The following is a 26,379-nucleotide window of genomic DNA, read 5'->3' on the forward strand; positions in this document are numbered from 1 at the left end:
TGTTATCTTCCCATTCCTTCATATTATCAAGAAGTAACTAATCACAATATATGATTTTAATATAATAGGTAAACAACAACTGTGAAATACAGTATTCTAGTTGTTTCCACTACCAGCATTTCATCTTCTTGGTATCTGTGCTCTGGAAGTTATACGTGCTTATTTTATATTTCAAACTCACTTATTTCAACTCAGGGTCTTAGGGGAGTGTAAGAAAAGGAGCTATATAGTGCCCGACCTGACACAGACTGGACCCAGAGGCATGTATAAAAACAAAGAAACTTTTATTTTTCTTCAGCTGGATGGCACGTCTTCCCCAAAATCCCTCCAGCCACAACACAGTCCCAAGTACAGTAAGCCCCACACTAACACTCCTTTTCTCTCTTCCACCACCACTCCCCCACAAGTTTTGTCCTCCTCCTCCCGACTCTGACCGCTGAGTGGTGGTCGTTGGCTCCCTTTTATTGGGTACCCAGAAGTGCTCCAGGTGTTTGATTGCCGACATCCGGCTGCACTTCCGGGTAAGGCGAAACCAGTGCCCAAAAGGGGCCAGCCACTCCTGTTGCAGCACCCCTTGGCGGCGCCTGTGGAACCCCACAGAGCTGCACAGAACTCCAACCCCCATGAAGCCCTGGGGAAGTCCACTGCAACCCAGGGAGGCTGCCATCTAGTGTCCAGGGGGTGATACTGGGCTTCCCACCCTTGTCCCCCTGGCAGATGTGGTGAAGGGGCATCCCGGCCAGCCATGGGCCCCGGCCATCCATCACAAGAGTTATCCCAGAGTACAAAGCAGGAAACATCCTTGGATAGGGTGTCAGTGAATCACAGGGCTAACTTGCACACCCACCCACACTAAACCAGTTTAGAATTGTTATTAAATCTAACCTTCATATCTTTGAGAATCTGGGAGGAAAACTAAAGTACCCGGAGGAAAATCCACGCAAACATGGATATCCCTAATACTACAAGGATAACAACCAGACACAAAGATTTTAGCCCAGCACACTGGATCTATACAACAGCAGGGTTAGCCAATAAGCTACCATACTATCACCAATTCAGGTCTACATTAAACTGTACAAAAAATATAAAAATGACACCTTTAGAATTTTTAAAATATATACATTTTTCAGCAAACAAATGATTTTTAGGCTCTGTCAATGACAGAATTGGATCCTGTTACTTATTTCCATTCTTATGTTGAAGTGGTTGTACTGTGGATTTAGTTGGTTGTCATTTCAAATTGTTTTTGCTGTTTATTTGCATTTTTGTAAATCACCTGTAGGCTTTTATGATCTTACATGCTTTACTGTGAATATAAGATTTTATATACATGTGTATATGTGGTTGTATGAAATTTGCTACGAGACCACAGAATGTTAGAAACTCTCACCAGAACAGATAACTCCTGCATCATTCTTATGTGTGCACTCCTCCTGCCCATAATCGAGAGCTGGGCACTTTGTCAGGTCAGCTTCATTGCCCTCACATTGAAGATTATCTGTCCAGATTTCTCCATGTCCTTCTCCAAACCTGGCCTGTCCAAGAGCTTTAATTGCATATCCACACCCCATTTGGTTGCAGAATACATTGGCATCCTGCAAGTCCCAATAGCGGTCACAGACGGTCCCCCACTGCCTGTTGTAATAAAATTCAACTCGACCAGAACAGGAGTTGAAGCCATTTACCAGTCTGTAAGCTGTGCAGAAAGTAGGAAAGAAAGAACTGTTAGACAAACAGTGAGCCAGGAAAAATATATAAACTGATTTCTCATTAAAAAAATCAAAAGGTAACCAGATTGCCTCATTATTTTAGGAGGAAAACATAAAAGATTCAGAGCATTAACAGTATAGTGGATTTCAGTCTATACATTTTCAGGAACATTTTCTCCATTACCGAATCGAACACATCACGTACAAGCCAGAAACCTAACCAGGAATAATTTATAATATATAATGTGTATATCTTTCATTCAGAAACATACATTGGTTCATATATATATATATATATATATATATATATATATATATATATATATATATATATATATATATATATATATAGGTTCAGATGTACAGTATATTAATTTTTAAAATCAATGTTTATAACATGCAATATGGGTTTCACAAGTTAAAATTAAAACGATTTTAATGATTTGTACTTTAACTAAATCCACCAAACATACATACACCTTCATACTTTCTTTACATTATTTTCACACTTCAGGAGTCAAGATTATATGAAGAAATAATTTTTAAACATCTCTCTGTTTGTTTGTATTTTTTTTTTTGATGATTCTTTCTTTCAGGATAGATCACTTACTCACCCAAAGCAGAGTTAGTTGCTTATCACTGATCAAAAGCCACATTTTCACTTCAGTCATTCATTATTAGCTGTGTTTCATGTAAGGGCGCTCTAGGTCAGCAAGAGGGAAGTGTGTGTCTGTTTTGCTGGCCTCCAGTACTTATACTTATATAATATACTTTGAATAAAGCAAAGAACATCTGAACCTACAGTTGTGGGATGTTATCTCAATGCTGACTAAGTTGCTGGCTGTTGGCAAGCACGGGAGAAAATCTTTGGATGTTGGAATCCAGGATATCTCAAAGGGTTTCTATGAGGTTATGGCCAGGACAGAAGGCAGGTCAAGGAAACACCTCTACACCAGCAATCTTTCTAGAGGATAGCTGTTTCCCAAAGCAACAATACACAGTCTGCTTTTGTCTGGCTATGGGGTCATTTATGCATAACTAACAGAAAAAAGTAAATGCATGTAACAGATAAAACATTCAACACAAGCAATTTACTATCAGTAAGAGATGACAAAAATAATGTAAATCCTTAAAGAAAAAACAGGTTTATAAACCCTTAAGTGTAATTATGAATCAATCATTAAAATAAAAAATGAAGTCTTATCTCAAACCTTACTGAGGACTCAGCACAGAACTCAACATCAAATAATTTTACAGTATCATTTAATAGTTCATATACAATCCAGTGGACTCATAAAACTATCAAATACACTAGAATGGGCGAAATGGTGGCCCTGAGGCTAGGGATCTGCACTGGCAATTGGAAGGTTCGAATCCCGTAAATGCCAAAAGAGACTCTGCTCTGTTGGGCCCTTGAGCAAGGCCCTTAACCTGCAATTGCTGAGAGCTTTGAGTAGTGAGAAAAGCGCTATATAAATGCAAAGAATTACTATTAAATGTCTGTGTTTTTCTTTTCTTACACTTATGTACATATTACATTATCCAACCCGTTATATCCTAACTACAGGGTCACGGGGGTCTGCTGGAGCCAATCCCAGCCAACACAGGGTGCAAGGCAGGAAACAAACCACCGTGCCACCCATATTACATTATTATTTTTGTTATTTGTTTTTATTGATCGTGAATTGCCTTTAGGGCGACACGGTGGCGCAGTGGTAGCGCTGCTGCCTCGCAGTTAGGAGATCTGGGTTTGCTTCCCGGGTCCTCCCTGCGTGGAGTTTGCATGTTCTCCCTGTGTCTGTGTGGGTTTCCTCCGGGCGCTCCGGTTTCCTCCCACAGTCCAAAGACATGCTGGTTAGGTGGATTGGCGATTCTAAATTGGCCCTAGTGTGTGCTTGGTGTTTGTGTGTGTCCTGCGGTAGGTTGGTACCCTGCCCAGGATTGGTTCCTGCCTTGTGCCCTGTGTTGGCTGGGATTGGCTCCGGTAGACCCCCGTGACCCTGTGTTCGGATTCAGCGGGTTGGAAAATGGATGGATGGATAAATTGCTTGTGTTTCATTTTATATTTGTTACAGGCATCTACTTTTTCTGCTGTACAGTCAGAAATCAATTGTCTAGTTGGTGATGTGTACATCCTTCCTGTCAGCAGTTTCATCAGGAATATGGGTGATAAATTTAAATCAATTCTCAGATAGATCAGTCTATTACGTCTTTTCTGCCCTATTGTGGGTTTTGTACCAGGAATGTGCGGTCATTATGAAAAGTAAAAATACTAATAATGATAACATAAAATAAATACGTCCACTGGTCTGTGCTACAAATTTTGTTTTCTGTATGATTCCAATAATTTTGATCATTTTATAGTCAAAATTGCTGAATTTCCTGTTCAAATACAGGGGAGAAACGCAAGGTGCAGCATATTTAGTCTTGCTGATTGGGACATAAAACCACAGTGAGAAGGCACAAAGTGAAGCAGACAATACTGTGCTGCACCAAAGGGGGCGCATGTGAGCCCAACAGGTGTTCGTTGCTGCTGTTCTTCTACAGAGAGGCTCTGGGCACCAATAAGTTAGCGATATCAGAAAGTGCACTGCAGAGGTCCGTTTATTTTTATTTTTTCTTCCTACTGACTGCCAAAACAGAAGATTATGACATTTACATCTAAAGGAGAATAAGGAGGACATTTACAAGAAAGCAACAAGAGATTTTCATGGAGAAGGATAGGCGCATGAACTTCTTTTACAAATAAAGGTAAGACCATAAATGATTTTCAATTTTATAAAAAAAATGGGATTAGACTAAGAAAAAAAAATCCAAAACTTAAAAACTAAATTTTGACCTTAAAAAATATTCTTTTGGTTTACTTGTTATCCTTTTGTTGAACAGTCTATATTAAAATTGATTAAAGCATCAGAATTAAAAGCTTTTAAAAACAATTAAATATTTCAATTAAACCCAAAATTGAAATCCAGTTTTTTTTGTACACCATTCTATACTTTCATTTGTATTGAATGAGTATGAATTGTGGAATTGCAATGGGAAATTTAGAACACATGGAGGTGCAGAGCAAATATGCTTTCTCCGCTCTCTCTCGCCACTATAAATGTAACATTCTTTCTTAGCTAAATATGTACCTTACCTATGTGTGTGTAAAGAATGCTGATGAGATATGAAACATAACCAGTAGTCAATGTGCATCCTGCTACTTGAATAGTGAATAAGCTACTCTTTTGGGTTCATATATTTGTAAATCTGACTCTGAAGGAGTCAGTGCCTCACCAAACATGAACCTCACCCCACATCACTGTTTTGCACAGATATTGAACAATTATTTGCTAACCTGCTGAAACCTTCCTGTATGTCTAATCATTTTCCTTTCATGACGATACCTGGTGGATTGTTGAAAGCTTAGGAATAAAAAATGATTTTAAGATACATGATGCATTTTCCCCCTTTGTGGATTACTAGCTACAAATATGCAAACCACATCACAGTCCTTCGCTTCCATATATATACCGTATATACTCGCGTTTAAGTTCTCCCGCGGATAAGTCGGGGCTTGATTTTACTGTATAGTTTCTGGTATTTTATAATGTCAGTCGTATAAATTCGAATGCAGAAAACTCTATTGGTCCAAGACATTATGATATGCTAACACCCACCTGGGAGAGTAACCACGGTGCACATGGCCTTTTTTTTCTATTGTGCCTACTTGACCACATGGTAATACTCAAACTATTCCAAAGCAACGTTTGCACTGTTTTGTGCTTTTTGTATCTCACACCCTCATACACCTTTATCGTAAGAGCATCCCTCATCTACGATGGAGGATTCCATCAGAATAAAATATGAAGCTGGGTTTAAATTAAAAGCTGTTGAAGTGGCAAAAGAAATTGGTAACTGCGATGCTGCAACAAAATTCCATGTGTCTGAGAAACTGGTGCGAGATTGGAGGAAGCAAGAAGATGTAAAAGAAAAAAATTCAAGTGTCGATTTTTGAACGGGTGTATAAGTTGGGGTCTGATTTTATGATCAATCTTTCAGATTTCAAAACCCAACTTATATGCGAGTATTTACAGCATATGTACATTTTGCATACATAATGTGATGGATGGCCGGGGATCCTACTCGGACGGGACTCTTTTTTTAGGAGAAGACCGGGGGAATGGGCATACTACAAGGAGTACCTTCCCCAGGACACAAGAGGGCAACCCCTTTGGTTTACATCGGGGCCATGGAATTGGAGCTTAGAAGCTCAACCCGGTGGACCAGGATGAGCACTGCCAGAACCCTACAAAATGACCTCCAGCAGGCCACTGATGTGAATGTCTCTGAGCAAGCAATCAGAAACACACTTCATGAGGGTAGCCTGACATCCTATAGTGGGCCCAGTGCTCACTGCACAGCAACGTGGAGCTCGATTTGGATTTGCCATAGAATGCCAGAATTGGCAGGTTCACCACTGGTACCCTGTGCTTTTCACCCTAAGCACATGTGCCAGACATGAAAGAACGTTATGCTGCCTGTAACATTGTTCAGCATGACTGATTTGGTGGTGGGTCAGTGATGGTCTGGGGAGACTTATCCATGGAGAAATGCATAGCCCTCTACAGGTTAGATAACGGCACCTTGACTGCCATTAGGTATTGGGATGAAATCCTTGCACCCATTGTGAGACCCTGTGCTGGGTTCCTCCAGGTACACGAAAATGCCCAGTCTCATATGGAGAGAGTATGTAGGCAGTTCCTTACCATTGACTGGTATCACCTGACCTAAATAGACCACCTCTGGGGTATTATGTTTCAGTCCATCTGACGCCACCAGGTTGCACCTCAGTGATCCCCTGGTCCAGATCTGGGAGGAGATCCCCCAGGACACCATCCGTTGTCTTATTAGTAGCATGCCCTGAAGTTGTCAAGCACATTGGGGCCATACAAACTACTGAACAGCCTGCCACATCATTTTTTCACTTTGATTTTCGGGATGTCTTTGAATTCAGCCCACTGTAGGTTAATAATTTTCATCAAACGATGTAGCATCCTTTCGTTCCTAACACATTACTCAGTCCATATCAGTAGAGATATCCAGCATGATTTTTTTCCCCATTAAGATCATATGTGTTTTCAAAGTGTTCCATTAATTTTTTTGACCAGTCGATATATATATTGTGATGGATGGCTGCAGCCCCTGCAGCATATGTTCCAGGGGAGCAAGCATGGGAAACCCAATATCTTCCCCTGGACGTTAGATTGCAGCCTCCCTGGGTTGCAGCGGTGCCTCAGACTCCTGCAGGGCTTCATGAGGGTTGGAGTTTGAAGCAGCCCTGTTGGGTTCTGCAGGTGCCGCCAGGGGGAGCTGCACCAGGAGCTGCTAGCCCCTTCTGGGCACTAGTTTCGCCACACCCATAAGTGCATCAGTATGTCGCCAATCAAGCACCCAGAGCACTTATGGGTGCCTAATAAAAGCAGCCAGCAACCACCACTCATTGGCCAGAGTCGGGAGGATGAGGACAAAGCTTACAGGAGGAGTGGTGGTACCGAAAGAGAGGAGTGTGGTGTGTTTTAGTGCTTTATTTGTACACTTGGGACTGTGTTGTGCCTGCGGGGATTACAGGGAAGATGTACCCCACAGGTGAAGAACAATAAAAGTTTATTTATTTTATATGTGCCTCCCATGTCCATCTGTGTCAGGTCAGGCATTTATATAGTGCCTTGTTACAATATATACAGATATATATTTATATATATATGTATCCTACATGTACTATATTTATATATACCTATACAACAGAAAAAGGTAGGCGCATTGCCAAATTATTTGAGTAATTATCTGCATTTCCAAAGGCAGAACAGATAATTAATCAGCCAACTTAACTCTACTGCATTATCATCTATGGTATATTTTGCTATTTGTATTATGTAAACGTTGAAAGAAAAAAATGCTGGATAATCCAGGAAATGTTGCTGGAAAGAAATGCAGTGCTAGATTTTTCACACAGCTGTTTTTGCTTCTGGCAGCCTCTTTTGAAAAATTGTCATTAGCCCACTGTGACCCAATTAATTTGTGATTCAAAATGTCTTTGTCTTGTACAAAAAACAGTACTAGCATTCAATGAATTATTTCATGCTTCCCAAGCAAACTGTAATATTAGGCTTTCCAGATCTATCTGGAATCATTATTTTACTGTCAAAATGATAAAAAAAAATCTAGTACAATAGGCACTACATAACATAACATTGTCAATACAGCAGATTTTGTGAATTTATTTTAAAAGACTGAATTTTTATGCTCAATCTAGCAAAGAAAAAAAAAACAACTTACGAACACAAACAATGCCCACATGATTCCTTCTGGTGCAACCGTTTGCTGTGCTGTTAGGGGATATACAATTAATAATTTGATTTTCATCTCCAAAACACTGGACTTTTCTTAGCAAAACTGAATCACTTCCTTGACCAAACATGCCTCCACCAAATTGTTTTGGAGCTCCACATTTAAGCTCCCGACAGACTACCTCCGCAGCCATCTGATCAAAGTTAGCTTCACAGATACTCTGATGAAACACTTCCAGTCTTCCAGAGCATGGGCTGCTACCATTTATCAAAATCATTCCTGTAAATAAAGATAAAAAATTTAGACCAACCAGTGTAAGAAACAAGAAACACAAGAAACACCCTGCACAATACCTGCTACGTAACATTTACTGCTGTCCAGGTAGGTCCATCTTAGTTATAACCCAATAGGAAGATGGTCTTCACATACAACTTAACAAATAAAATTATTTCAAACACTGCTATATCTTAACTAAAGGGTCATGGGGGTCTGCTGGAGCCAATCACAGCCAACACAGGGTGCAAGGCAGGAAACAAACCCAGGTAGGGGGCCAGCCCACCGCAGGTTAAGGAGTTTAAAATATACAAAATCTCAAAAATGAACGAATCACAAATAAGCCCAATTAATCAATGGACAGTTGTTTAGTAGATATACCATGCTAATAGTTTTTGACTCGACACAGAAGTGGTGTTATGGATCTTGTTGGCTAAACGGTGTGTATAACTTCATTTTGGGATCAGGGTGTAAGTTTGTGGAGTAAGCAGTCAGTGTTTATCATGCCTGCATTCTATGTCCTTTAGTTGACACATGTTCATTGGCACGTTTGATTTTCCTCACTGTCAGTGGTGGTAACCGGTGTACTTCACGTTGTGAGCATGGTGGCGTGTACCTCAGGGAGCCAAGTATGGCTGCATAACCATGACTTTGATGTCTGTCATGGCATGGCAAGTGTGCTACATTTCCACCATCACCAAGCAGCCTGTGCATTGTTCTTCACAAGGTTTGCCATGGTTCTTGTCAGCAATGCCAGTGCCTCTGTTCTGCTTTTATGCTAAACATGCAGCATGATTGCTCAGTCGTTGCTTTCATGTCAGCTAAGGTCTGCTGCTGCATCTCTGGTAACCATGAAATAGAGTCACATCCAAATTTCAGGGCTGCTGTCACCCAGACATCCAATTCATTGGTCGTATTGAATGTGCCACGACATAATCTGTCAATTAAGAACAAAACAAAACTTTAAGCTAATGGAGTGTTTGTGTTTTTACCTAACAGACAGACAACCGTTAGCATTTTATATATGTTTTTTTTTGAGTTTTAACATTCAGAAATCCTTGCATGCAAAAGAGCATTTTAAGTTTCAAAACAAAGCTGTAGTGAAGCTATAACAGAACATTAGGGTCCCACCTGAGCACACCACACCAGCATCTTCACCGTGATTACAGTCAGAGGAACCCCACTGTCTTGATGCACACATATTCAGAGCTGACTCATCCCCAGTGCAGGAAACATCATCCAGCACAATTTCCCCAGTTCCCTGTCCAAAGCTAGCCAAGGGTGGTGCTAACAGAGCATCTCCACAGCCCAGCTGTCTGCAAACCACGGCAGCATCATTCAGGTCCCATCCATCATCACACACTGTGCCCCACTCTTCATTATAAAACACCTCCACTCTCCCCTCACAGATCCTGCCTCCATCCATCAGCCTCACGTCCTGATTATCTGGAAAGAAAAAAAAAGAGTGTCTGTTTGTTTTAGTTATGTACTTGAAAATCTGTATACACATCTGGTAAAATATATGTTTCATGGTCCAGGTCTGTGACTGACCCCTAACATAATGGTTTTGCTGGTTAAAAAAAAAAGTGAAACGTGACATATTACAAGCCCATATTAACATAACATAACCTTATTAATCCATTTCAGGATCACAGGGCACTTAATCATATCCCAGCAGCTCTGGAAATAAGGCAGGAAACAATCCTGGAGATGGCACCCTAGTATATCTCAGGGTACATTTACCCTCTGAAATCATTTATTCCATTATATATGGAATTCTGAAACCTTTCCAAGCACAAAATCAACTCTTAGTTGTTTAACAGTTTTTCACAGGGCAAATGTACTCACCCAGACCTGTTCATGAATAGGACTGCTATTGTTAAACAGGTGTGTGGGGTTGGGCTGAGAAGTCTAATGAGTTTATCGTGGGGTTTACTGTTTTGTTTTGTTGTGTTGGGTGTCGGGGGATAGCCCTTCGTTAATTTCTTGCAAATTTGGCCAGCAGTGGGTAGAGGGCTTTGTGGTTAGACCAAGACTGGTGGCCCATGAGTACTCACGTTTTTTGTCTTTCTGTCTTTCATGGGCCTTCTTTAACTCACTTACAGCCATGGCCAAAATTATCGCCACCACTGGAATTTTCCCAGAAAATGCACCATTTCTCCCAGAAAATTGTTGCAATTACAAATGTTTTGGTATACACATGTTTATTTCCTGTATGTACATTGGAACAACACAAAATAACAGAGAAAAAAAGCCAAATCTGACATCATTTCACACAAAACTCAAAAACCGGGCTGGACAAAATTACTGGCACCCTCAACTTAATATTTGGTTGCACGCCCTTTGGAAAAAATAACTGAAATCAAGCGCTTCCTATAACCATCAACAAGCTTGTTACACCTCTCACCTAGAATTTCCAACCACTCTTCTTTTGCAAACTGCTCAAGGTCTCTCAGATTTGAAGGGCGCCTTCTCCCAACACCAATTTTGAGATCTCTCCATAAATGTTCAATCGGATTTAGATCCGGACTCATTGCTCCAGCACTTTGTCTTCAACCATTTCTGGGTGCTTTTAGAGGTATGTTTGGGGTCATCGTCCTGCTGGAACACCCATGACTTCTGACACAGACCCAGCTTTCTGACACTGGGCCCTACATTGCGCCCCAATATCTTTTGGTAGTCTTCAGATTTTATGATGCCTTGCACACAGTCAAAGCATCCAGTGCCAGAGGCAGCAAAACATCCCCAAAACATCTTAGAACCTCCACCATGTTTGACTATAGGTACTGTGCTCTTTTCTTCGTGGGCCTAATTCCGTTTTCTGTAAACAGTAGAATGATGAGCTTTACCAAAAATCTCTACCTTGGTCTCATCTGTCCATAAGATGTTCGCCCAGAAGGACTTTGGCTTCCTCAAGTACATTTTGGCAAACTCCAGTCTGGCTTTTTTATGTTTCTGTGTCAGCAGTGGGGTCCTCCTGGCTCTCCTGCCATAGCGTTTCATTTCGTTCAGATGTCGACGGATAGTTCGAGCTGACACTGTTGCACCCTGAATCTGCAGAACAGCTTGAATATGTTTTGAAGTTGATTGTGGCTGTTTAACCACCATTCGGACTATCCTTCATTGCAGTCTTTTATCAATTTTTCTTTTCCGTCCACGTCCAGGGAGATTAGCTGCAGTGCCATGTGTTGTGAACTTCTTGATTATGCGCACAGTGGACAAAGGAACATGAAGATCTCTGCAGATGGACTTATAGCCTTGAGATTGTTGATATTTTTCCACAGTTTTTGTACTCAAGTCCTCAGACAATTCTCTGCTTTTCTTTCTGTTCTCCATGCTTAGCCTGGCACACTCAGACACACAACAGAAAGGTTGAGTCAACTTTTCTCCATTTTAACTGGCTTCAGGTGTGATTGCTATATTGTCAGCACCTGTTTCTTGCCACAGGAGAGTTTAGAGGAACATCATATGCTTGAAATAAAATGATTTACCCACAATTTTGAAAAGGTGACAATAATTTTGTCTGGCCCATTTTTGGAGTTCTGTGTGACATGATGTCAGATTTGGCTTTTTTTCTCTGTTTTTTTGTGTTGTTCCAATGCACATAAAGGAAATAAACATGTGTATACCAAAACATTTGTAAGTGCAACAATTTTCTGGGAGAAATGGTGCATTTTCTGGGAAAATTCCAGGGGTGCCAATAATTTTGGCCATGACTGTATTAATATTTCTACAATAATTTCTTGGAATGTATATGGGGTAGGGTTAGACACTTAAAGGGTAGCAGTTCTTAATCTCTGGTGTAAGCAGGCTGACATAACCCCCTGCCAAGAAACCAATATCAGCAATATTGAATTTGTGAGTTATAAAAAAACACGGGATGGTAATTTTATTTCACCACAAACTTCAGATTAAAATACCACATATGGGGTCAGGCAACCAAGTAAGGTTCTGCTATGTACTGATCAAATTTGAGCAAAAGGAAATAGCCTTGTGTTCAACATACTGTTCTATGCCATTTCAACTATCATTTAATTTATACATAACTAATGAACTCCTCCAAATATAATATTTAGACTTTGTTGTATGTATTGATGCAAATGCCATTATTAGTTCACTTTTGGACAACTCACCAGCTCTTACTCAGCACTGCCTCCCACAGTCTCCATCCCTACGCTATGTAGATTTGCTATTGACTTATTGTTCTCAGGCACAATCCGCTTGCCTAACCTATCCTCAAAATAATTTTTTCTCCACTTTTGTGGGGTTTTAACCCAGTTTTCCCAAGTGAGTGTATTTGCGACCCAGTGGTATCCCCATTGGTGATTGTAGCACGATCGTCAGAGGATTGACTTCTCCATAGAATACAGGGAATGATATTGTCTGGCAGTTTTGATTGCTTAGGCAACCTGCCGTGTCTCACTACCTTAAAAAATGGTAAACCATGGCAACTCAAGACCAACTGGCGACAGCCCACAACCCAAAAGTGTGTCACAACTCAGTGCTTAAGATACACTGCTCTAAATCTTTTTCCTATTTATGTTCACAGCTCCATTCTTATTCAAGAATTGGCTACATTTTTAATTCTCAGTCTTTATCCTGTTCATTGCCGAACTCCAGTCTTAATTTCACTACTGTGTGATTGGTCTCGTCCGTTACGGGAGATGGATGTCTGAAGCGGAGCTCTGTTAGCATCGGCTTTATTTTTTTCACTTATTTCTTATTATTTTGAGGTATCCTGTATTTACCCAACCAGAGGGGTTTCCACTACAATATATAAACATGAGTAACAAGAAAGGGGGTTAGAAAGAACTGGAAAGGAAACTTAAAGCTACATCCAAGACTAGACAGACATCAAGCCCAAGCCCAAGCCCAAGTGCGAGGTATGGCCTTTCAGAGACGGACCTGGAACAGGCAGGCGAATGCACAGACTTCCCAGGACCCTGCTCCACTGCAAATTCTCCAGTCGAGAGCGAAAATGGGAGCGAAAATGGGAGCGAAGGTGCAAGTGATGCAGGTCATGAGAGCTCACCAATTCCAGTTGATCACTTGAAGCCAGAAATGGCCTTGCCGTCTATGCTTTCATTCATTCCTCGCGAGCCTGAAAACATCGGCTGTAACCGGGTTGCTACCCACCTGCGAGCATGAAAGCAAACGATTTCTCCAACTGAAGGAAATGATCACAACATCGCCACGGCCATAAGTGAGCTTAAAAAAGACATTCAGAAAAATATGAAGAAAGATATTAAAGAACTGGAAATGCGTCTATACAATTGTTTTGACGCGACCTTTAAAGGTATGCTGGGGAAAATTGAGGATCACATTTAAGAAAATACGTCTAAACTGAAGAAACTTGCTGATTAGTTGGATGAAGTTAAGCAGACATTCACAGCTCAAATTGAAACAGCGGAACAACTGGCATATAACGCCGATGGAAAAGGTACAGCTGCAAATTCTGAATGCAAGAAACTCGGAGACAGACTTGCTGCTCTGGAAGATGGATGCAGAAGGAATAATATTAGAATGGAAGGTCTACCTGAGAATCGTGAAAGTCCAAACCCAGTGAAATTCGCAGTTGAACTTTTCTCTAAAATAACTGGAGAAGAATTTAAATCAGATACCGAGATAGCAACAGCTTATCGCATACATGGATCAAATACCTTTAGACCTAGGTCTTTCCTTTGCCGCTTCGAGAGATTATTATTTAAGCTAGATGTGATGGCACGTCTCAGACACAAGCAAGAAATTATATTTGAAAATAACCACATTCGTATTTTCCTGGATTTCTCTCCTGCAACAGCTGCTAAATGTGCAGCCTTCTACAACATTAAACAGCGGTTACGGCAAGCCGATATCAAATACAGCCTCTTGTATCGTGCCAAACTGAAAGTGGAATTGCAAGGTCAATTCTATGTCTTCGCCAGCAAGGAAGAAGCAGAAAAGGAATTAAGGAAGCTGATCCCGACACTTTTTTGAAACACAATAGTGAGTCACATCCTCTCATGGCATGACAAGTACTGTAGATATCACCTGCTGTCTGATCCACTTGTAATGATATGGGTATTATAATTATACATTCTTTTTATTACTCGGATGCTTTCTGTTTTACTTACAGTTATAGACATGTGTGGAAGAAATTAATAGTTTAAAAAAAAAATGTTTTATTTTTATTTCCCTAAAAGATACTGTTTAACATCATACTCTTGGTTTATTGTTACTGTTATTATTGCATTTGGATTTACTATACTTATCCTGGACCACTTTTTAACACCATTCCCTGGGTTTTATTATCTTAATACTTTAAGATTGCTGAAGATTATATTTTATGCTTATAGTTTGTTAATGATTATATTTAGGCATATAGTATTTAGACTTTATTGGCAATAGATATCTCTACTTTTAACCCTCAAACGCCGCTGCTGGGGGGATTGTTTTGTTTTGAACGTGCTCTGTCTCTAGGTATGTTAGAGGACCGGGACTCTGTGAAATGGGGTCCAGCCTCATGTGGGGAGGCAAAATGGGGGATAAGGGAGGGAGAGAAAGAGAGCAGGCTATATCTAATCTATCCTTTTAACCCTTATAATTACAACTATCAACGTAACAATAGGCTGTATGGCAATAGCTCGTGGGGAAATTGGAAATTAAGGTTAAAGCTGTCTCACTTCCAGTTAAGACTTTAAAATGACATCAAAAATTCAGAATCAATGTCTCCATGATGGGACACTTAACTGTGAGCTGGAATGTTAAAGGCCTGAATCACAAATTAAAGAGAAAGAAAGTATTCTCTCACCTAACAGGTTTAAAAGCTAAAATAGTATTTTTACAGGAGACCCACTTACTAAAAGCAAGGATCAGTTCCGGCTGCAAAAAGACTGGACTGGCCAAATGTTCCATTCTAGCTTTACAAAGCAAACTAGAGGAGTGGGAATTTTCATACATAGAACAGTCTCATTTGTAGCATCAGATGTAGTATCTGATCCTGTAGGGAGATATGTGATTGTCATGGGCAACTTATTTAATTATAAAGTGATTTTGATAAATGTTTATGCACCTAATGTCGATGATAAGGAATTCATGCAAAATGTACAGTATTTGCATCAATTCCCAATGTGAACACTCATAAAATTATAATGGCTGGGGACTTTTATTGTGTTTTAAACCCACTCTTAGATAGGACTCCTGTCACAGGGGGGATGACATCTAACACAGCTAAGACAATTACACAGTTTGTCACTGACCACAATTTATCAGACCCCTGGTGGTTTCTAAACCCAAACTCAAGAACATATTCGTTCTACTTACCAGTACATCATTGCTACTCAAGATTTGATTATTTCTTTATAGATAATAATTTCTTGCCTGCGATTAAATCTTGCAAGTACGACGCTATTGTTATCTCCGACCATGCACCTCTGATCTTGGAGCTAAAGTCATTATGCCCAACACTCTCACCTCGCAGATGCCGTCTTAACTCGCTTCTATTAACAGACAAGAACTGTACAGAATTCATATCCAAACAAATCAAGTTTCTTCCTAGAGACAAATAGATCCTTAGAGGTGTCTGCAGGAATACTCTGGGAAACTCTCAAGGCCTTCTTAAGAGGACAGATTATTTCATATCTTTCCCACAGGAATAAATTAGAAACCAAGAAAGTATCAGAGCTAAGAAGCGAAATTACTAAAATAGATGAAGAACATGCCAGGCATCCAAGCGAGGTCTACATAGGAAAAGGCAGGCTCTGTATTCAGAACTTAACCTCCTGACAACTAAAGAAACTGAACAACTAATTTACATCACTACTATGAACATGGAGAGGAAGCTAATAAGCTTTTAGCTCAACAAATCAATAATCAAGAAGTTCGCAATGCAATCCCAGTAATTACCAACACGAACAGAGATGAAATCATTGACCATAAAAACATAATGTACACATTTAGAGACTACTATAAATCCTTATATCATTAGGACAGCATTTTTTCACTTAAGAAACATAAGTAAAGTTAGACCGCTTATATTCACTGAAAGATGCTGAGAAATTAGTTCACGCATTTGTTTTCAGTCGACTAGATTACTGTAACGACTCTCTCAGGACTACCCAAAAAAGATATAAATCGTTTGCAACTAGTGCAGAATGCAGCTGCTAGAATCCTAACTAGGAAAAGAAAATCCGAACACATTTCTCCAGTTTTAATGTCACTACACTGGTTACCTGTGTCATTCAGGATTGACTTTAAAATTCTGCTTATGGTTTATAAAGCCTTAAATAATCTCGCCCCATCTTATATATCGGAATGTCTGACACCTTATATTCCAAATCGTAATCTCAGATCCTCAAATGAGTGTCTCCTTAGAATTCCAAGAACAAAACTTAAAAGAAGTGGTGAGGCGGCCTTCTGCTGCTATGCACCTAAAATCTGGAACAGCCTGCCAATAGGAATTCGCCAGGCTGATACAGTATAGCACTTTAAAACACTGCTGAAAACACATTACTTTAACATGGCCTTTTTATAACTTTATTTTAATCTTAATTTAACTTAATCCTGATACTCTATATGTTCAATTTCCTCAAAATAACTATTCATGGTGGCTCTAAAATCGGTACTGACCCCTACTCTCTTTTCTGTTTCTTTTTCCGGTTTCTTTGTGGTGGTGGTGGCGCACCTACTCAAAGCTTCATGATGCTCCAACAATGATGGACGGATTAAAAGGCAGAAGTCTACGTGACCATCATCATCATCAAGCCCTTCCGTGAGAATCCTAAATCCAAAGAGGACTGTTTCATTTATGTTAGGTAGAATGCCCAGAGGGGACTGGGCGGTCTCATGGTCTGGAATCCCTACAGATTTTATTTTTTCTCCAGCCGTCTGGAGTTTTTTTGTTTTTTCTATCCCCCCTGGCCATTGAACCTTACTCTTATGCGATGTTAATTAATGTTGATTTATTTTGTTTTATAATTGTGTCTTTCATTTTTCTATTCTTTAATATGTAAAGCACTTTGAGCTACTGTTTGTATGAAAATGTGCTATATAAATAAATGTTGTTGTTGTTGTTGTTGCTTATATTCTCCTGAGTTTAAAGAATACAACACACAATCTAATGCATTTCTGGATACATTACAAATACCACAAATAGACACTTTTAGTGCGGTGGAACTCGATAAACCTTTGGCACTATCAGAAATACTAGATGCTATAAAGTCACTTCAAGGTAGGGAAGCAGCAGGCCCTGATGGCTACCCTATAGAATTTTATAAGAAATTCTCCACTCAGCTAGCTCCCCTTTTATTAGCAACATTTATAGAAGCTAGAGACAATCAAATTTTACCTCAAACTTTTCGTCAACTATTAATCACCGTCTTTCCTAAACAAAATAAGGACTTATTACAATGTGCATCATACAGACCAATTTCACTTTTGAATAATGATGTTAAAATACTCAAAAATCATAGCTAGAACGATGGAGAAAGTGCTGCCTTCAATAATATCACAGGATCAAACTGGATTTATCAAGGGTCGACACTTATCTTCCAATCTTCAACGCCTATTTAATGTAATATACTCACCAGTAAAGTCAAACACCCCAGAAATATTATTATCATTGGATGCAGAAAAAGCATTTGACATGATTGAATGGAAATACCTTTTCACTACATTAGAGAAATTTGGGTTTGGCCCAAACATTTGTGCATGTATCAAACTACTGTATACCAATCCAGAAGTTTCAGTCTGTATTAACAACATTTGCTCAGAATACTTTAAACTAGAACGTGGTACCAGACAAGGATGCCCCTTGTCACCACTGCTATTTGCAATCGCCATTGAACCACTGGCGGTTCACTTTGAAATGCTTATCAGATAAAGGGGATTATCAGAGAGGGACTGGAACAGAAAATTTCTCTATATGCAGATGATATGGTACTGTATATATCAGACCCACAAAATTCTGTGCCTGCAGTCTTAACAGCACTCACAGAATTTCAAAAGATCTCCGGTCTCAGAATTAATTTGAATAAAAGCGTACTCTTTCCAGTGAATTCTCAAGCATATAATATTAGATTAGACACCCTACCTTTTATCATTGCAGATCAGTTTAAATACCTAGGGGTTAACATCACAAGTAAACTCAAAGCTCTTTATCAACAAAATTTTGCCATCTGTATGGAAAAAATTAAGGAAGACTTGCATAGATGGTCAACCCTTCATCTCACTCTAGCTGGAAGAATTAATGTTGTTATGATGAGTATTCTTCCTAAGCTTCTTTTTTTATTTCAAAACATTCCAGTATACATTAATAAATATTTTTTTAAGCAATTAGATTCAACAATAACCTCATTTATTTTGAACTCAAAACATCCACGTATCCAAAGAGCGACCCTACAAAGACCTAAGTCAGAAGGTGGCATGGCTCTACCTAACTTTCAGTTTTATTACTGGGCAGCAAACATACAAGCTATAAAAACCTGGACACAAATAGATGAACATACACAGGCTTGGTCCGCAATAAAAGTAAAATCCTGCAGTACTTCTTTATATTCCCTGCTCTGTGCCCCAACAAATGTAAGTTATTGCCATTTTACTAATAATCCATTAGTGCTTCACTCACTCAGAATATGGAACCAATGTAGAAAGCATTTTAGGAAGGAGAATCTTTTTTTTGTGGCACCTCTGCAAGAGAACCACTTCTTTCAACCCTTGCAAACATATGCAGTTTTTAATATCTGGAAAAGATTTGGGATTAGACTGCTTAGAGATACAATACAATACAAGTTATTTTTGTATAGCCCAAAATCACACGAGGAGTGCCACAATGGACTTTAACAGGCCCTGCCTCTTGACCGCCCCCCAGCCTTGACTCTCTAAGAAGACAAGGAAAACTCCCAAAAAACCCCAGTAGGGAAAAAATGGAAGAAACCTCGGGAAAGGCAGTTCAAAGAGAGACCCCTTTCCAGGTAGGTTGGGCATGCAGTGGGTGTCAAAAAGAAGGGTGTCAATACAATACAATACACAAAACAGAACAAATCCTCAATACAGTATAAAATAAAAATTTTAGAAGTACGAGCAGAATTTAACAGTAGATGATATCACATAATATGATTTGGATTTGTTAGAGTCCTGAGACCTCATCCATCAAGCTGCCTCCCCATTTGGCCATTCCACAGCTGAAACAGTGCTGGGCCAGCCAATCCGATGAAAGGACCCTCTTTCCCATGATTCCTGTGATCCTCCATCAGGGATGACTTTACCATAGGCAGGCAAACAACTTGGCAGGTGGCCATGGCACCAAGTGCCACATTTGAGTACCGAGAAGAGAAACAGAATAGGTGAGGGTTAGTATCAAATTATAACTATCATGTTACTTATGTTTTAGTGCTAATGACTAACAACAGAGATGCAGTATGTACAGTTAATCAGCAGCTCTAGTCAGGATATGCTAAACTGAAGTAGTGAGTCTTCAGCCGGGATTTAAAGCTGAGACCGAAGGGGCATCTCTTATGTAGCAGGCAGACCATTCCACAGTTTAGGGGCCCTGTAACTAAAAGCTCGACCTCCCACTGTTATTTTATTAATCCTTGGAATCATAAGCAGACCGGCATCTTGAGATCTTAATGTGCGCTGGTTTGTAAGTCATGATAAGTTCAGACAAGTAAGCGGACCTTGGTCATTTAATGCTTTATATGTTAAAAGGAGGATTTTGAAATCTGCCCTAAACTTAACTGGGAGCCAGTGTAAGGATTTAAGAACTGGAGTTATGTGTTCATATTTTCTTGTTCTTGTAATAATTCTTGCAGCAGCATTTTGGATTAACTGGAGGCTGTATAAAGAACAGTTTGAACATCCAGTGAACACCGCATTGCAGTAGTCAATCCTACTAGAAATAAATGCATGAATTAATTTCTCAGAATCCTGTTTATTTAGAAAGCCTTAATTTCCTAACATTTTTAAGATGGAAAAACATGATTTGGACAACTTTGTAATATGCTTTAAATGACATGCTAGAGTCAAAGATAACTCCTAGATTGGGCTGATTCAGTAAAATTAATGGGATTCCAACTGAGTTAAATGATGACAAAATATTGTTGTGATCAATCATTCCCTCCAACAATTAACATCTCTGTTTTATCTGTATTTAAAGACAAGTAGTTCTCATCCATCCATTCCTTTAATTCACTAACACAACTAATTAAAGACAACATCGAGAAACTTCATTTGATTTAAATGAAAGGTATAACTGGGTGTCATCTGCATACAAGTGAAAATTAACATTATGTTTCCTAATGAGAGATCCCAGTGGAAGCATGTAAAGTGAAAACAGTAAAGGTCCCAGTACTGAGCCCTGCAGGACACCATATTGAACTTCTGTGTATAATGATGGAGTACTGTCAGCACATTTCTGTACATATTGGAATCGATTTGATAAATAAGAACTAAACCAAGCGAGCAGGGCCTGTAAGCCCAACATCATTTTCTAGCCTGTGCAGTAAAATAGAATGGTCAATGGTGTCAAATGCTGCACTTAAGTCTAACAACATAATTACAGTGGAGTTTCCTTCATCAGAGGATATCAGAATGTCATTTACAACCCGTGTTAGTGCCGTTTCTGTACTATGACCAGTGTGAAACCAGACTGGAATTTCTCAAATAAATTGTAATGCGTAAGGTGTGACTGAAGCTGACTGGCACTACTTTTCTAGTATTTTAGAGAGAAAGGTAAATTTGAAATAGGCCTATAATTATTTAGTATGTGTGGGTCTAGGTCTGACTTTTTAAGTAATGGTTTAATGACTGACACTTTTAGTGCATCAGGTACTGTGCCATGCAATAATGAACTATTGATAATGTTTAGAATAGGCTGCAAGAACATCCATTGCACTTTTTACTAGTTTTGTTGGCACTGGATCTAGGGAACAAGTAGTGGGCTTCATTTTAGAAATTAAAGTTAAGACTTCCTGCTCAGTTACAGGATTAAAATTACTAAAGTGCTGAATGCAATGTGAGACAGGGTCTGCTAAGCTAGTATTTGGTTTGTACTGTGATGCTGAGATCTGGGATCTTATATTTTTAATTTTCTCATTGAAGAAGTTCATAAAGTCTGTACTGCTAATATCTGTTGGTATTTTGCACTGTAGATCTGAATTCCCATTTGTTAATTTAGCCACTGTTCTAAACAGTACCCGAGGATTTTTATTATTGCTATCTATTATTGTAGAATAGTATTCTGAGCGAGCTTTAAAGAGGGCTTTTTTATATTTATTAACACTCTCTGTCCATGCAATTTGAAAGACATGTAGCTTTGTTGTTCTCCATCTGCGCTCCAGTTTTGACACTCTAATTTAAGAGCTCGAGTGTTTTCATTAAACCAGGGAGAGTTTCTATGTGCTTTGATCACTTTTGTTTTAAGGGGAGCCACTGTGTCCAGAGCATCTCTCAAGGTCACATTATAATGTGATGTTAGCTGATCTAAATTGTTTTCCACGTTTACATTTGATGTTAACTGATCTAAATGGTTTTCCACAATTACACTCGACTTACTCAAAGTATCTATAAATTTTGAAGCAGAATTACAATCTAGATGTCGCACTGTCTTTGTTTTAATCTGTGAGTGCATTGGCAAGGGCAGAACTAAATCAAATGTAATTAAGTAGTGATCGGAAATAACTTCATTTAATGGAGTAATATTTAAATTTTGAATTTAAACTTTATAAGTTATAACTAGCAAAATACCCGCGCTTCGCAGCGGAGAAGTCGTGTGTTAAAGAAGTTATGAAAAAGAAAAGGAAATATTTTAAAAATAACGTAACATGATTGTCAAAGTAATTGTTTTGCCACTGTTATGAGTGTTGCTGTCATCAAAGATTTGATTATCATTATTTCTTTCAATCAGGTTCGTATTCGGAGGACGTGTTGTGTTCAAGTTACATTCCATGTTTGTCAACCGTTGTAAAGATAACAGGTTTCATTCATCGAAGTGTTCACTACCCAAATCGCTATGCGAGTATTTAGCGGCAGCGTCTCTATTAAGTTCTGGATTTGCCTGCGAGTATTTAGCGACAGTGTGTCTATTAACTTGTGGATTTTTCTGTGAGTATTTGGCGGCAGCGTCACAAAGTTGTTTTCATCTAGCTGCATCAGAAAATATACCACGACATCTGACACGCCTCCTTTTTAGTGTTTTCTCACAGCTTGGATAGCTGCTGTCATAATCGGTTTGAGTCTACACACACATATATATATATATATACAGTATATATATATATATACATATACATATATCTATACACATATCTACATATATACACATATACATATATATATATATACCTATCTACATTATATATACACATACTGTACATACATACATACACACACACACATATATATATATATATTTGTGTGTGTGTGTGTGTATGTATGTATGTGTGTGTATATATAATGTAGGTAGGTGTGTGTATATATATACAGTGGTGTGGAAAACTATTTGCCCCCTTCCTGATTTCTTATTCTTTTGCACGTTTGTCACACAAAATGTTTCTGATCATCAAACACATTTAACCATTAGTCAAATATAACACAAGTAAACACAAAATGCAGTCTTTAAATGATGGTTTTTATTATTTAGGGTGAAAAAAAATCCAAACCTACATGGCCCTGTGTGAAAAAGTAATTGCCCCCTGAACCTAATAACTGGTTGGGCCACCCTTAGCAGCAATAACTGCAATCAAGCGCTTATATAACTTGCAATGAGTCTTTACAGCTCTGGAGGAATTTTGGCCCACTCATCTTTGCAGAATTGTTGTAATTCAGCTTTATTTGAGGGTTTTCTAGCATGAACTGCCTTTTTAAGGTCATGCCATAGTATCTCAATTGGATTCAGGTCAGGACTTTGACTAGGCCACTCCAAAGTCTTCATTTTGTTTTTCTTCAGCCATTCAGAGGTGGATTTGCTGGTGTGTTTTGGGTCATTGTCCTGTTGCAGCACCCAAGATCGCTTCAGCTTGAGTTGACGCACAGATGGCCGGACATTCTCCTTCAGGATTTTTTGGTAGACAGTAGAATTCATGGTTCCATCAATCACAGCAAGCCTTCCAGGTCCTGAAGCAGCAAAACAACCCCAGACCATCACACTACCACCACCATATTTTACTGTTGGTATGATGTTCTTTTTCTGAAATGCTGTGTTCCTTTTACGCCAGATGTAACGGGACATTTGCCTTCCAAAAAGTTCAACTTTTGTCTCATCAGTCCACAAGGTATTTTCCCAAAAGTCTTGGCAATCATTGAGATGTTTCTTAGCAAAATTGAGACGAGCCCTAATGTTCTTTTGCTTAACAGTGGTTTATGCCTTGGAAATCTGCCATGCAGGCCGTTTTTGCCCAGTCTCTTTCTTATGGTTGGAGTCGTGAACACTGACCTTAATTGAGGCAAGTGAGGCCTGCAGTTCTTTAGACGTTGTCCTGGGGTCTTTTGTGACCTCTCGGATGAGTCGTCTCTGCGCTCTTGGGGTAATTTTGGTCGGCCGGCCACTCCTGGGAAGGTTCACCACTGTTCCATGTTTTTGCCATTTGTGGATAATGGCTCTCACTGTGGTTCGCTGGAGTCCCAAAGCTTTAGAAATGGCTTTATAACCTTTACCAGACTGATAGATCTCAATTACTTGTGTTCTCATTTGTTCCTGAATTTCTTTGGATCTTGGCATGATGTCTAGCTTTTGAGGTGCTTTTGGTCTACTTCTCTATGTCAGGCAGCTCCTATTTAAGTGATTTCTTGATTGAAACAGGTGTGGCAGTAATCAGGCCTGGGGTGGCTACGGAAATTGAACTCAGGTGTGATACACCACAGTTAGGTTATTTTTTAACAAGGGGCAATTACTTTTTCACACAGGGCCATGTAGGTTTGGATTTTTTTTCTTCCTAAATAATAAAAACCATCATTTAAAAACTGCATTTTTTGTTTACTTGTGTTATATTTGACTAATGGTTAAATGTGTTTGATGATCAGAAACATTTTGTGTGACAAACATGCAAAAGAATAAGAAATCAGGAAGGGGGCAAATAGTTTTTCACACCGCTGTATATATATATATATATATATATATATACTCAGCAAAAAAAGAAACGCCCCTTTTTCAGGACTGTGTATTTCAACAATAATGTTTTAAAAATCCAAATAACTTTACAGATCTTCATTGTAAAGGGTTTAAACAATGTTTTCCATGCATGTTCAATTAACCATAATCAATTAATTAACATGCACCTGTGGAATGGTCATTAAGACCTTAACAGCTTACAGAAAGTAGGCATTTAAGGTCACAGTTCTAAAACGCAGGACACTAAAGAGACTTGTCTACCGACTGTGAAAAACACCCAAAGAAAGATGCCCAGGGTCCCTGCTCATCTGCGTGAACATGCATTAGGCATGCTGCAAGGAGGCATGAGGACTGCTGATGTGGCTAGGGCAATAAATTGCCATGTCCGCACTGTGAGATGCCTAAGGCAGCGCTACAGGGAGACAAGAAGGACAGCTGATCATCCTTGCAGTGGAAGACCACGTGTAACAACACCTGCACAGGATTGGTACATCCGAATATCACACCTGCGTGACAGGTACAGGATGGCCACAACAACTACCCGAGTCACACCAGGAACACACAATCCCTCCATCAGTGCTCAGACTGTCCGCAATAGGCTGAGAGAGGCTGGACTGAGGGCTTGTAGGCCTGTTGTAAGGCAGATCCTTACCAGACATCACCAGCAACAACGCCGCCTATGGGCACAAACCCACCTTCGCTGGACCAGACAGGAGTGGCAAAAAGTGCTCTTCACTGATGAGTCACAGTTTTGTCTCACCAGGGGTGATGGACGGATTCGTGTTTATCGTCGAAGGAATTGAGCACGTCTGGGACCTGTTGGATCGCAGGGTGAGGGCTAGGGCCATTCCCCCTAGAAATGTCCAGGAACTTGCAGGTGCCTTGGTGGAAGAGTGGGGTAACATCTCACAGCAAGAACTGACAAATCTGGTCCAGTCCATGAGGAGGAGATGCACTGCAGTACTTCAAGCAGCTGGTGGCCACACCAGATACTGACTGGTACTTTTGATTTTGAGCCTCCCTTCATTCAGGGACACATTGTGAAACATTTTTAGTTTATGTCTTATGGTGTTGACTATTTTAGTGTTCATACAAATATTTACACATTAAGTTTACTGAAAGTAAAACAGTTGAAAGTCAGAGGACGTTTCTTTTTTTGCTGAGTATATATATATATATATATATATAGCTGATTACCCATTGGCTTTGGTCACTGAGTGCAAGGGAAAAAAATAAAATGTAGTCTATAAGTTATTAAACAGTAAAACATTAACGTTTTAAGAAGTAAAGCTACATTGAGCACTACTGAAGTGGTTTCGGGTAAACTACATTTTAAAGACGGTATAACACAACAGGTAAGTAGTACTAACAGCAGCTAAAATGTATATGGATCATTTCTCTGTAGTAGATCCCTTTTAAAAGGTGCTACACGATGGCTGTGGTATAGAAATTACATTTTCTATGTGAACGTCCAAATTTCTGCCTGTGGTAATGTGCCTTACCGGCATTACCAGCAATTAAAGAAAATTAGTTGTGTGTCCTCTGCAGTGTTAAGAGAGAAACGCTTTGGTTTGGGATAAAAGGAAAAAAGGTGTAAAGAAAGGAAACTTGCCTTTTGTTTTATATAGTGTAGAGAGACGTCTTCGCTGACGATATGAGCGCCTTTTGGGGACCGTCGCGGTGAGTCTCGTGTAGACTGGTGAGACGTCCCTGCCATTAACCGGCCGGGATGGCACTGTCGGTCCTCCACTCCTGTGCGTGTCTTCCGTGACCTCATAATCGTATACGTGCAAAAAAAGTGCGAAGCGCCTTAATATTAGTTTACCGCGGTCTAGAAAAGGGATCCCGTGTTTGCAGTTGTCTGGGCTATAGCTCAGGGGAAGGATGAAAAAAATGAAAAGTGCTCACTGAGGGACGGCCTTATATGGGCAGGCACTCAATTACGTGGGAGGCGTGATGATGCAAGACGCAAGACGC

General features: G+C 39.6%; 1 protein-coding gene across 1 annotated transcript in view; it reads right to left on the minus strand.

Annotated features, from left to right (window-relative positions):
* Positions 1–26,379, minus strand: part of LOC120538548 (scavenger receptor cysteine-rich type 1 protein M130-like) — a 103,813-nt gene that overhangs the window by 23,559 nt on the left and 53,875 nt on the right. Inside the window, exons 15-17 of the mRNA XM_039767943.1 lie at positions 9,450–9,764; positions 8,034–8,324; positions 1,394–1,699 (exon numbers count right to left, since the gene is read on the minus strand). Of these exons, the coding sequence (XP_039623877.1) occupies positions 1,394–1,699; positions 8,034–8,324; positions 9,450–9,764 (912 nt within the window). The remainder of the gene's footprint in view (positions 1–1,393; positions 1,700–8,033; positions 8,325–9,449; positions 9,765–26,379) is intronic.

This window comes from Polypterus senegalus, chromosome 11, assembly GCF_016835505.1.
Source record: "Polypterus senegalus isolate Bchr_013 chromosome 11, ASM1683550v1, whole genome shotgun sequence".
Classification (NCBI taxonomy): domain Eukaryota; kingdom Metazoa; phylum Chordata; class Cladistia; order Polypteriformes; family Polypteridae; genus Polypterus; species Polypterus senegalus.